Source organism: Aulonocara stuartgranti (genome assembly GCF_965226115.1).
Source record: "Aulonocara stuartgranti genome assembly, chromosome: 3".
Classification (NCBI taxonomy): Eukaryota; Metazoa; Chordata; class Actinopteri; order Cichliformes; family Cichlidae; genus Aulonocara; species Aulonocara stuartgranti.
In genome coordinates this window covers 46,693,585-46,706,208 of record NC_138941.1, presented here as the reverse complement: position 1 = coordinate 46,706,208, position 12,624 = coordinate 46,693,585, and the positions used below count along the sequence as shown (strand labels likewise).

The 12,624-nt window shown below is 43.4% G+C and overlaps 1 protein-coding gene across 2 annotated transcripts in view; it reads right to left on the bottom strand.

Annotated features, from left to right (window-relative positions):
- Nucleotides 1–12,624, bottom strand: part of LOC309697627 (phosphatidylinositol-binding clathrin assembly protein) — a 110,306-nt gene that overhangs the window by 24,117 nt on the left and 73,565 nt on the right. The window contains exons 11-13 of one of the 2 annotated variants that reach the window (XM_082519680.1): nucleotides 8,969–9,105; nucleotides 6,052–6,152; nucleotides 3,967–4,077 (exon numbers count right to left, since the gene is read on the bottom strand). In XM_082519680.1, the coding sequence (XP_082375806.1) occupies nucleotides 3,967–4,077; nucleotides 6,052–6,152; nucleotides 8,969–9,105 (349 nt within the window). The remainder of the gene's footprint in view (nucleotides 1–3,966; nucleotides 4,078–6,051; nucleotides 6,153–8,968; nucleotides 9,106–12,624) is intronic. The other variant, XM_082519681.1, reaches the window with a different exon arrangement.

Genomic DNA, 12,624 nt, shown 5'->3' with positions numbered 1-12,624 from the left:
GCCCAAACACAAAGGCCTGGACACTGGATGGCACAGCATCCTTGTCCAAGCACCAGCACAAAGCTCTGTACATTTGAAATGTGAAACAATTACACAATGATTTCACCTAAATTTAATCTACAGCACCTATAAATGCATTACGTTTGGTCAAAAACACCAAGTTTAACATCATATTTGATATATTCATCTATATTTCAGTGTGTATGTAAACACACAGTAAGGATTACTTTTCTCACCCAGTACATCAACATTAACAAACCCTGCTGCCACACACCACACTGTTCTCCCTGGTGAAAAGCCCTGAATCAGGTCACAAAGTAACAGCGACTTCTTCCTGCAAAAAGTCCCTCTTATTAACTTGATACATATAGTATGTTATATCATGCCAACAGACTGCAGCTAAAGCTAACACATCCCCATTTTAAAACATCTGAATCCTGATGACTAAATGATCATAAATCAGTTTTACGATCAGGAAACTCAATAATATCAGACCACTCTATTCTGTGTTTCCAACATAACCCTATTAACCCATCCTTTATGCAGGTAATAACTGAAGATACACAGTCCTCTTAGGAAGTACAAGATGTGCATTTAATCTCCGTCCAAGTGTTTCATCTGGTTCTGCCGCAGCTTCCACGCTAATGTGACAAAACTCAATTCAGACTTGTCCCGCCTGAGAAGGAAGATTATCATCACGAGTTTACACAAAGCGACTAACAAGCGTCAGGCCTTTCTAAGAGTGTGACTTCTTCACTGACGACCTGTGCAAGTCTTTATGAGCTTGTTAATAACAGAAAGCTGCACTGACAAAACCAGATAAGATCATAAACAGAGGAACGCAGCAGAATTAGGGCAGAACTATACCTTTATTTCTTCTCACATATATGTGGCTGCTAATGTTAAACAGAGTTTAGAATAACGAGGTCAGTTCAAACTGGTTTTTTTTCTTTATGATATCAGTCAGAGGCTAACATCCCTGACAGCACACAGCTCTCTCCCACTGCCTCCCAACTTCCAAGGGAGAGCTTCCCATATACAGAGAATGCACTGAGGGGCTGCACCAAGGCCATTGTAAGATACTATAAGGATTATTTTCAACTGTGAAGCACAGCAGTAAGCATGCATTACAAGTCTGCTTTAAATAACACGGACACACAGACACAGCAGTAGCAGGCAGAGCACCTTCATTAGAATAACCAGCAGAAATTGCTTGTTGTCCTTCAGAAAACTCAAATCTTGAAAAGATCACTAGAGGTCAAATACAGCTTAAGAGTGGCCAAAATTCAGGCAAAGTATCAATTATTAATTAATTAAGAAGGGAGGAAAAACAGACAGGAAGAGGAGGAGGAGGAGAGCAGATGGAAAGGAGTTGCCTGGGTGATTTTTGCCTTGTGAAGTGTGATGGGGAGACGATGAGGCAAAGACAGGGAGAGGGAGGGAGAGGAAATACAGGGAGGAGTAGGAAGGTGGGGATGGTGTGAACCACAACAACAAATAACAGACGAGCAGAAGCAGACAGATGGGATGGAGTAAAATGACAGAAGACGTGTGAGCACAGACTCACAAACACATGTGAGCACGCATAGAAATACACAGATAATGCATGAGCACACACATACACACAGGGGGATTTTACATGCGATGCTGCCAGTGGCCCAGATGGTGTATTGGTAGTTGTAGTGGCAGCCTCGACACAGGCCCTATTAATAGAAAGAGTCGCTCCGTCCAGAGCCAGGAACAAGCTGCACGCCTCCAACTGTTAAATCTGAGCAGAGGAGACTGACAGGGTTAGACGAGATTAGAGCGAGCAGCTCCCGAGCAAAGTCACAACTCAGGTCCTTTGGAGTGAAACGGCTTTAAGAGTGTCTGACGAGGCAGCGCTACAGCTGTGCAAATACAGCTAATCCTCCGGATAACAATGATAACGTGACAACATTTCACCCAGGTGACTTCAGGATATTCTTTCCTCGAGGTTACGACGAGCGATCTGTGTGACAAATGTGCTATGATCAAGTCGTCCCGACAACGAGTGTGAACTGCGCGTGGAGCGAATGCTGCTCCGAAACAGCTGGACGATAAATCCCGGTGAGGCTGATTGATGGACGCCAGCACAGTGAAAATGGCTGGCACCATGAAACACCTTTCAGTAAATTTCCTCAAGTGTGAAATAAAAGCACCCAAAAAAAACCCTTTAATTAATTTAAAACAAACCCAATGAAGTCACAGCACACTTCCTCCGTGCTGCTGCAGTTAAACCTGCACTTCTTTCTGAACTTCCCTCTCCCTTTATGATGAAAATAGTCTTTAGATGACCTCTGCAGGTAGTCGCTCTTATCTGCTGTACCTTCTCTGGAGTGGTCGATAACTCGGTGTGCCTTAAAATTATATGCTTTGCAGGAGTGCCTCGGGACTCTAAAGGGTTGAGAAGCGCTGGAATTGATTGTGTCAGTTGCTGAGAGGTTAAAGGAAAGTAAGCTAATAAGAGGGCTCAGAGCCAAAAGGCTTAGACCTGCAACACTTAAGAGCCAGTCAGAGTCAGTCCAAAGCTGTTACCATAACAGGGAGGACACAACAGCAGCAGCAGGCGAGGAGGCTGAAGGATGGCCTCCTACACATCATGACTCCTCTATTCAACAATATTCTTTACAGTGTATTCATAGATTCAGCTCTGTTCACTCTGTCAGAATCATCTCACTACTAACAATGATAACAGAAGTTAACTAGGGTATTTAGCAGTTTTCTTCCAGCTTGGTAAGATCTGTTTAAATGCTCAAATTTAAAAAAGATTGCACATTAAAGAAACCCAGTAATGCCTCAATCACACTGGAGGAAAAACAGGATGACAACCTCTGACTAGAAAAACATCTATGGGGTTGCCCGATTGTGGTGACCAACTAATTTAGTGTGTACCACCCTCTCTGGGGTCAGACGACGATAAACTGGTGGACGGCAACTTGTCTCCAAACTCACACCAGCTCCAGTCACTCTCACGTGGATTTGGAAAGGTCTGCAAATAATTACCGTCTAATTTATGAACAGACTGTCAGAACACTGCAATCAATATGAGTCGGTCTGATGAGTGTAACCCATCTCTCTGAAATAAATGACTTGGCTTAACCGGTTGTATTCTGGTTATATTCTGATTTAGAAGCAATGTTACCCATGTACCCATGTGAGGTTGCAGCTACATTGCTGCCCTGCAGCAACTATCTGTGGAGGAGTTTTAGATGTATGAGGTTCTGCCTGGACTCTGAGTGCAAGCAGGTAATGTGAACGTCGGTGTATCAAAGTAAATCAGCGATCTTTGCCATTTTATCACAAACAGATTCCATGTAAATACTAACTTAACCAACTGAGTTTAACTGCAGACTAATTCCATCTCAATGCAGCTTTGTCTACATCTTGATCCAACAAAGTCTCTTTGAGGACAGCAGCTGACTGTGAGTGGTCACAGACTTGGTCCCTGCTTTCGAGCAACCATTTCAGAGTCTGCAAGTTCATTGCATACGTTTGTGCCGTGGTCTGCAACCACTGCTTTTAAAATCAGCCTCATGGACACACATTAACAGTCTTAAAAGGTGCTAGATGTATATGCATTTTATTTTGAAAGATCATCAACTAGCTATGGCTGTGACTTTTGCTGTTCTGCTACCTACACACTGTCTAGGTCACGCTCAGATCCTGGATATAATATGTACCAGTTATAACAATGCACCTTTAAACAATAAAAAATACTGGAAGCATTTGTTTCTGAAGTCATCTTCGGGTTTGAAGTGTTACAAAAGGTCTATGTGACAGAGCGAGCAAGCTGCACACACCCACTCAGTCGCAAGAAACAAGTCAGAAGGTTAGTAAAGTGTTAAGCTTTTGTTCCCAGCAAAGCCAAAAGTTATATAATAAAAAGATGGAAAAGGTTTAGTTCAGTCTGGCTCTGCCCGGACAGTCAGGCAGAGGAGGCTTTACCGGCTGCAGGCTGCGGGCCGTTGTTACTGGGTGTGGCCTTATTCCCAAACACAGCATCGAAATCTACGGTCATGGCGGGGCCGCTCTGCTGCAGAGGTTGGCTGTCCAGTCCTGAGGAATGCAATTAAATATGACTGATTAAAGCACCGTTTGTGCTATTTAGGCTGCGCGAGATAGCAGCTGGAGACGCTTTATCGGGCACACTTTTACAAAGGAAACAGCTGTACATACATCCATCCATCAGACAGGCCCAAAGTCACAGCTTTGCTTTAAGTAAGGATTCCAGCACCTCCTGCTTAACTAATCCCATTAGATTAGGAGCACGGACGCTACAGTCCCCAGTGTACTGCTATTGTTGTTGCTCGATGACTCGGGATTCTGCGCAGGCTGTCGGGGACGTCAGCCTTTCACGGGAGAGTTAAGCCAGTGCACGAGGAAATCCACTGACGCACCTTTTTGTCTTTCCGCATCCCCGACTGGAATTAGGAGCTTGAAGCCTCGGGGGAACGGGCGTCTTTTGTGGGATCCACAAAACAAGAATACGCCCCAAAAACGTCACCATAAAGCACAGATATGCAATTATCTGCATGTAAAATGTTGCTCTTACAACATTCAGAAAAAGTGACGTCTTAACAACTAGCATGCTGCTATTTGTGCACCTGTAATTGGCAATTCTGTCACGGCACAAGTTTCCCTGACTAAAACTTTGCGTGTATGTAAAGGAAGACACTGGTTTGGTGCTGGCTCAGAAAGCTCAGCATTGGGGCCAATCTATTCAGCTATATTACACGTTGTGCTGTCCTTTGATACCATGTTTCTGCAGCAGTGCACCAGCTTTTAAGTCCGTTTTTGTTGTTGTTTGTTTGGCTTTGTTGACACCCACTGAAAAGCTCCAACAAAAGCACTTTCTTTCTCTTTCTCATTATGTTTGGTTTTACACTTACTGGGAAGCTTTTAGTGCATCTACAGCAGGGAGAAGGAGCCGTCTTCTACCTGATTGCTATCATCTTCACTTCACCCGTCTCTTGTGTGAGGTGGTGTACTCACAGTAAAACAGAGCAGAGAAAAAACACTAGTGCAATCATGAAAGACTCAAACTGAGCTTGAATGAACCAAAATGGTAATAAATGAAGTGAATACCATTTCTTTTTTGGTACGGTGGTAAAAGTGTGAGTGAGAAAAATACCTAAAAAGGATCATTCCAGCTGAAAAAGTGGGACAAGTCAGTGCATCCCTTTAATGGGAACGTTACAACTCGTGGTCTCAGCTAGCCACACATTCTCTGTAAAGTTTTCCCCAGCACAGCGGGAAGCATATTTCCCTCAAATATTAAAGTACTCTTTTAAAATACATCCTCCATCTATTGCCCGACTGAAAACCCGATCAGTATCTCGTAATCTTACATCCTCTGACATTTCCTGAAGCAAGTAAGCTTTGTGGTATTTCTGAGAAAAGTACGGGGGACATTTATCTGAGCTTCTGGGTCAGAGTCCCTGATAATGTGAAAGGCTCATATCTGAAGTGAGGAAGTCGCTCTGACTGTAATGTGGCCAAACTCTGCATAATCCTTTATCATAAAGCCTTAAATACGCCGCACTAGCCCAGCTTACAGACGCATCTTTGCGCTACATTTTGATCCGAAGCGGCCGATTGCACCCGCTGAAATGTCGACCTTCTTCTTTTTTTTCCCCTCCACACAAATTTGTTGGGGTGCAGTCTGTTCTCAGCTTTTCAGCCTCAAACAAACAACAAGGAGACGCTGTGTGAGTCTCACTTCTGTACTGAGCAGCAGAGATTGGAACGCAACACAAGACGCCGACTGGGTCACGCTACATTAGCCCCTGAAGAAAACACGATGACGGTGGAGACGATGATGGTGGTGGATGGATGGTTTCCATGACGAATGGTCAGATAGATGGATGGACACAGGTGCTCGAGTGGCAGCCAGAGGGGATATTACAGAAATAAATTAACTTGTGTAAGTCTGATTATACGCATGTCTGCATCCCTGCTGGTGCATTTATTTTTATATATATAAATATATATAAAAATAAATGAAAACGTGTATGTATGCAGGTAACGTACCTCCCCAGGCACTATTGGCGTTGGAGATGGAAGGAGTGCTCTGCACAGCAGGGATGAAGGCCGGCTGAAGATCAAACAGGTCACTGTTCAGATTGGGCACACTGAGGAGAGAAAAGCAGAGAGGCAAGCCACAGAAGAGGCGAGCAGAAAAAAAAGAAAAGAAAAAGAGGGTGAAAGAAATGAGGATGAGTCGAGAGGGAGGAGGGGGAGAAAAAAGGGGAACAGGAGTCGAGTAAGTCAGCGAGAGAACAGAGAGATACGGAAAGACAGATGGAGACGCAGCATTAATATTTAATCAATTGAGCATAAATAGCTAAAGCCACCACTAAAAATGTTCGTTTGTCACAGATAAAGATTAATCCTCCCGCTCTGAAGGGCTGTAAAAACTTCCAGAGAGCAATAAAGCAGTTAGGAGCAGTAAATTCAGAGCGTGCACACTGGGCCTAAATTCTGTTCTGATTATCAAGAATAAATAGTCTTACTTTACCTCCGCTACAGCCGGAGATGAGATACGAGAAGGATGTGTTGTGTTAGATAAGAATTCTTTTTAAAAATGCACGCTGACAGAAAACAAATATATATTTTTAATCTCTGTTGCACAACAAGAGGAGGTTTGTTACTGTCTTTAAAAAGTTCATTAACATCTTGAAACTTCAGCTGAAAATCTGTATTATAATATAAAGCACCTCCTGTTGAGTTCAAATGGCTGGGCACCAGCACCTAAAACCCACTGCAGCCCTAATATTTCACCCACCGGAGCTGTGAGTAAGAATGTAAATGTCATCATGTCTCCAGAGCAAAGTCTGCGTGATGTTGAATTTCAGGCATGTGAGAACAGTTTAGCTAATTAAGTCTGTCATGTGTCCTGCCTCCTGGCAGCTTCCTTAAGTGTTTCCAGTAGTGAGAACTTGTCTGCAGTGGACTATCTCCTGTAGTAAGAACGTAACAAGGACGATGTCCTGACCGATTCTCCTCATACTGCACAAAGTTCACGAGTGACAGCGTAATGTAAGGTTAGATCACAACATTAGATCTTCACAGCATCACCATCATTCAAATGCATCTTTTTAAGTTTTCTATCAGCTCCTCTTTAACAGTGGTTATCGTCTGTCTGCAGACTTCCTATACGGGCTCTGCACTCATACAAACTAAAGAACAGATTTAGTAATGTGTCACGCCAGTGCAAACTGGGTTTCAATGACAAGACTGTATGTAAGAGGCAGGAACTCAACAGTGCTCCCACTGATTTTCACCTAGGATGCCAGGATAAAAATCACGTCAGTCACATGATCACCCTCAAATCAAAGCCAATATGTTTCATGGACTTGACAGAAAACGAATCACTAACTCATTTGTTGCTTGTGCATCACATCCAGATGACAGTCTGAAAAGTAGGGGTGGGTTTTGATAATCGATTTATCGATTAATATCGATTCTGGCTTGGATAACGTGATATCGATTCATTAAAATCCTGAATCGATTTTTTAATATAAATTTATTTTGCCCGAAATGCCAGAATCTCAGTTTCGACAACCACCAAACAGCTAAAACAGTAAATAAGAGCAGGTACACGGATTCTGCACAAAGACGTAAACACAAAGCGCGGACCCGCCGACGGATCAGAATCAGTGAGATGTCGCCTTTCTCACCCAACGGCACGGACACGGTCGGGGCTGAAAGCCGACAGCTCGCTGATTCTGATGTTTCGGCGGGTCCAAGCTTTGTGTTTACGCCCTTTTTGCGCTGATTCTAGAGCTGTTAGTTTGATCTCTCTCCAAACAATACTGACTGAACCAGCAGCAAAAGAAGATTCAAACTACGCTTCACATAAACATCGTACACTTCATGCACAGCTCTCTCTCTCTCTCTCTGTACTTCAAGAACAGTTTCCCGTCTAAAAATCTGTTTTCTGCATTATTCGCTTGCTTGTTACGCACAAGTCTACTGTTGTTTACAGCGCAGTCGGCCGCTCTTTTTTTCCCTTTTACTTACTTCCGAAAAGAAAACCTAATTTCTGCCGTTCAATACTGAACAAATGTAAACTTTTTAAAATGATGCAAAATGCAAAACGTTAGCCGTGTCTCTAATAAAACCGCTGTAACTTCAGAGGTAATGTTCATATGTTGATTAATGGTTTTCTTTCGTTTTTGATGAACTGCAGAATATTTTTATAAAACCCAGGCCAGGAAAACCACCTTCATGTTTTTCTGTTTTATCTTCAGTTACTTTGACACAAAGGCCTCTGCTGTGATGCTCACACCTTTGATAAAGTCTGGAAAGTGTCAGCTTCCTTTTTATAGATGCAAAAATATGTAAATGTACTGATCTGAATTATAATATTTCTGACTGTCTGAGGCAAAATTTCCCAGATTCAAATCGAATTGAATCGAATCGATTCTAGAAATCAGTGACGATACCCAGCCGTACTGAAAAGTAGCTGCCTACTAACACAGGAGGAAACAATGTAACTGAACGGACCAATCACAAGTGTTGCAGACTGTGCTGATGTAACGTGGAGTTACATTTCTCCGGGTGAACGTCAGGCTGTAGCGTAAGGTTTTAGATGAGTTACAAAGTAACCCCTGTCTACGTCTAACACAGTGCATTGGTGTTAGAGCTACACTGTAGCTGGTCAGTGGTGCTGTATCAGTTACCATATTACTAAGTGGGTTTCATTTAAGAACTCTATGTGCTGCTCTTGTCTCAAAACCTGCTGCTTGCAGCATGAAGTCAGATCTCTGCTGCACACAGGACGGTGGTAAAATGCAAATTCCTCACCGACCTGTTCAGTAACGTGCACACCTGTGCTCGTTACTGAACATCTTTACAAAGCGCTGCATATTTAAGCTAATGGCTCCTTTTCAGTGTGATGAGTATGACTGTGTGAGGGAGGTGTTTGGCTGTGCAGCGTGCTCACCTGTTGGTGGACAGCGTGGAGCTGAAAAACTCCGGGGTCTGCGTGACGTGGTTGTTGTTGTTGGCGCTGCCTATCGACTGGCTGCTGGGGGAGGCAGAGGGTGGAGTCTGCATGGTGATCTCCTTCAGGCGCTGGTCCTGGAAGGAGAACACACAGCCGGGAGTGTGAAAAACAGCACAATGTGACCAGGAAGGCAACACTTAAACAGCTATTTCCCACAGAAATAAACAAGAGGCTCTTTTCCAACAAGCTCCGATCCGGGGGAAGTGACACACTGTGTGCACATGAAGAAAAATACACATTTCCACAGAGGAAAGCACCACCCTAAACCTCCGCAGTTATATAGCTTTGTGTTGCTGTTTTTGATTCAGGCATCTAATCTCACAAATGAATGACGTGACGCAAGGATGAGCAAGAGAAAATACACAGGAGAAAGTACGCTTTGGGGATCTACAGAGTCACTTCTTGGCTTTAAAAGCCAGGCCAAATGAATTCCCAGCCTCAGATTATTGTGCAGTTTCGCCTGCCAAGGCTGCCGTGTTGTTTTTGATTCAGCGCACACAACAATACAATGACAGGCTATTAGTGTAAAGTACTTTAAAACTAATTGTTTCCAGCAAATTCTTTTTTGTTGCGATGCTAAAAAGTCCAGCAGCGCTTGACCCCGAGACTCAGGTGCTGCTGAAACGCTGAATGCGGATCTCTCTGGTGACAGAAACACCGACATCAGCAGAGTCCAACCAAACTGGAGAAAACAATAACAGGTTTAGAATTTTGTGCCTTTTCCGCTGATTCGGGAAGATGAATTCAAACGCATGTGAAGCCTGAGCTGCGCACGCCTTTACATTTAGCTGAAACAGGAGTAAAAAAGCCTGCCGTCAGGTTATGAAACACATCTGGATAATGCAGTTTTAAATAATTTATTCATCAAATCATCATCAAAGCACTCTGAAGGTGTTCCTGCAGCTCTAGAGACTCTTAACTCTTGCATTAATATAAAGATTTTGCATCAGGATCAGCTCGACGGAAGACGTCCAACTGTCAAGCAACTCTGTTCTCAGTCATCTGTGTTAAAATTTAAAACACATGATAATAAAAATAACTAATATCGGTTTCTCCATGCGAGTCACAGAAGACGCTGAAGCTTCGAGTGCCGTTTTCAGCGACCACATCGCTCGCTTTTGTCATTCTCGCTGTTGTTATTGCCTGTTTCTCGTCTCACACTCGTGTCCTTCCCCTGATTCGCTGTGGCAATGAACTCATTTCTCCACAGGGATCGATGCACATATGTCCATATACTTTATTGATAGTGCGTGTTTAAAGAAAAAAGAAAAAGGAAAAAGAAAGGAAACAACAGCTCTGACCAAAGTGCTCCCAGTTAAAAGAAAGCAATAAATAGAATGAATAGAATAGCCCTTTATTGTCATTGTACATGTACAATGAAACTGTGGGTGCTCAACACCAACTGTGCAGGAAGAAATATAAATAGTAGACAGCAGGAGAAATACATACAAAAATAAGAGAAAGGCACACGTTAGAGAATAAGTGGCAAAAAATAAATCACGTCTTAAAACAAGAAGGAAAACTAAAGTGCAAAACTAGAAATAAAATGGACAATAAAAATAATAATAAGTCAAAAAAAAAAAAAAAAAGAGAATGAAAGTGGCCAGAAACTGACTTGAACCAACACTTTTTACACACTGTGAGGGATCACTGCCTTACTGTCATGGTTTTGCTTGCATAATGACAATAAAACGTCTTGAATGTTTAAGCTTTCAGGTGCTTGTCCAGGCATTTTCACTTCAGCCTGAACTTTCAATGTATGCAAATGTTCTACTGCACTTTACAACCTCGTCCACCTTTCAGGGATTTTGGACTTTGAGCGGATTAATAGGCAGAAGCTCCCGCTGCTGCCGCGCCGGCCTCAGCCAGGCCGAGTCCTCTTCATCGTTATTCTGACAGTGCAGCGAGGAACAAATGGGAACTGCTGTTATTGTTTTGGCTGAGGCCCCAGCTGGACAGTAGCTGAGCGTGAGTGCATGTGTCCATATGGACACCAGAGAGCGCAGACAGCTGGACTAGAGTATTTGGACGACCCCCGCTAACCCCAGAGCTCGTTCTCTCTCTTTTCAGCTCCTCTTCTTTACTCTGTTCTGCTCTCGCTCTCACTTTATCTCCCCTCTCCTTTCTTACTAAACCCAAAAGGTAATCGGTGGACCCTGGCAGAAACAGGGGGCAACCAAAGGCACGGAGTAAACAGCGTGCTAAAATCCAATCAAGCACGTGCACGCGAGCGCACACCTAGGCGCGCTGGCTGGCTGGCAACACACAGACAAGTGTAATCTGCCAGGATACACACAGAGATCCCAGTAACACTGGGAGACACGTACTGTATCTTTTCTGCCAGGATGTAAGCACGCTTAACATGCACACACACACTGAGTCGCTGTGTTGTAGCTTCACTGCTCCTACTCAATTACAGTTTGCTGTAAGGCAGGACTCCCAGGGCTGGAGCAAGAAACGTCAACACATTTTACACTTGACTTTTCTATTGCTCACTTCGCCACTGAGACTGCTGGCCTTTATCCTCGACTGGGAGTTCAGAACTCGCCAAAGTTACTCGACAATCTTTCAGCAGCAACGCAACAACACAGCCGGTCTAAAGCAAAGTGGAGCAGTATGGATTTTATTTCTCCTCCCCACTTGTAAGTGCTTAAATGTTGCAGGAGATTTGCAGTAGAGTTTTTCCAGAGACAGGACTGCAGCTACGCTCGTCATGGAGGTGGTTTTTGTGAGGCTATTATTCTTTATTTCCATATAGACAGGCTGGATTATAGGATGGGTTTAAAGAGCTTCAAGCACAGACTTATAACAAGCACTCCGACTCCAGCAATAAAAAGCAACATCCACACCTGATTTACGTTTGCATCACTCCCGACTTCTGTGTCTAAATGACCCGATTTTAATGTCGAGGACCATCACTGGCAACGACAGTGGAGGAGCGTGTGGTGTCTGAGCCCAAGGGTCAGGAATGCTGCTGGAAGCACGCCTGTCCATTTATGAGATTCACTGGGTTTTACACTTGAATTTTGTCCCACTGTATCGAACTTTCAACACAAAGTTCTTGTCTAATGTCCAGAAGCATCCAAGAAAAACATTCAGCGACTTTATGTGGCCTGTGCCATCTTTTTCTGTGACTTCTTCCTTGTCTTCAAAGTGAACATTAGGTTCAGGGTGGCTTATTGCACAAGTTTAACATAGTCATGACTTTCAAGGGGGGAGGAGCTAAAATCAGGTATGGTTTTTTTGAGCATGTGTAGACGTAATAGGTTTCACGCTCTGTGTCACACAGCTCGTCTGCTCTTGGCCTGCATGAGGTCAAAGAGAAAGGATGAGCTCCAACCATCTGCTGTTCAATGACAACAGAACAACCAAAGTTTCATCAAAACTCAGAGTGAGAACAATGAGCATCATTTTAAACTGTGGGAATCATGCAAAGCTGCTCTAATACAGTTCAATAAAAATGAGCATTCAACACTGAACACTACGACATTATCTGCGCTATATCTATCCATCCATCTATATATACATATACACATACATATATACACACACACACACACACACACACACACACACACACATATATATATATA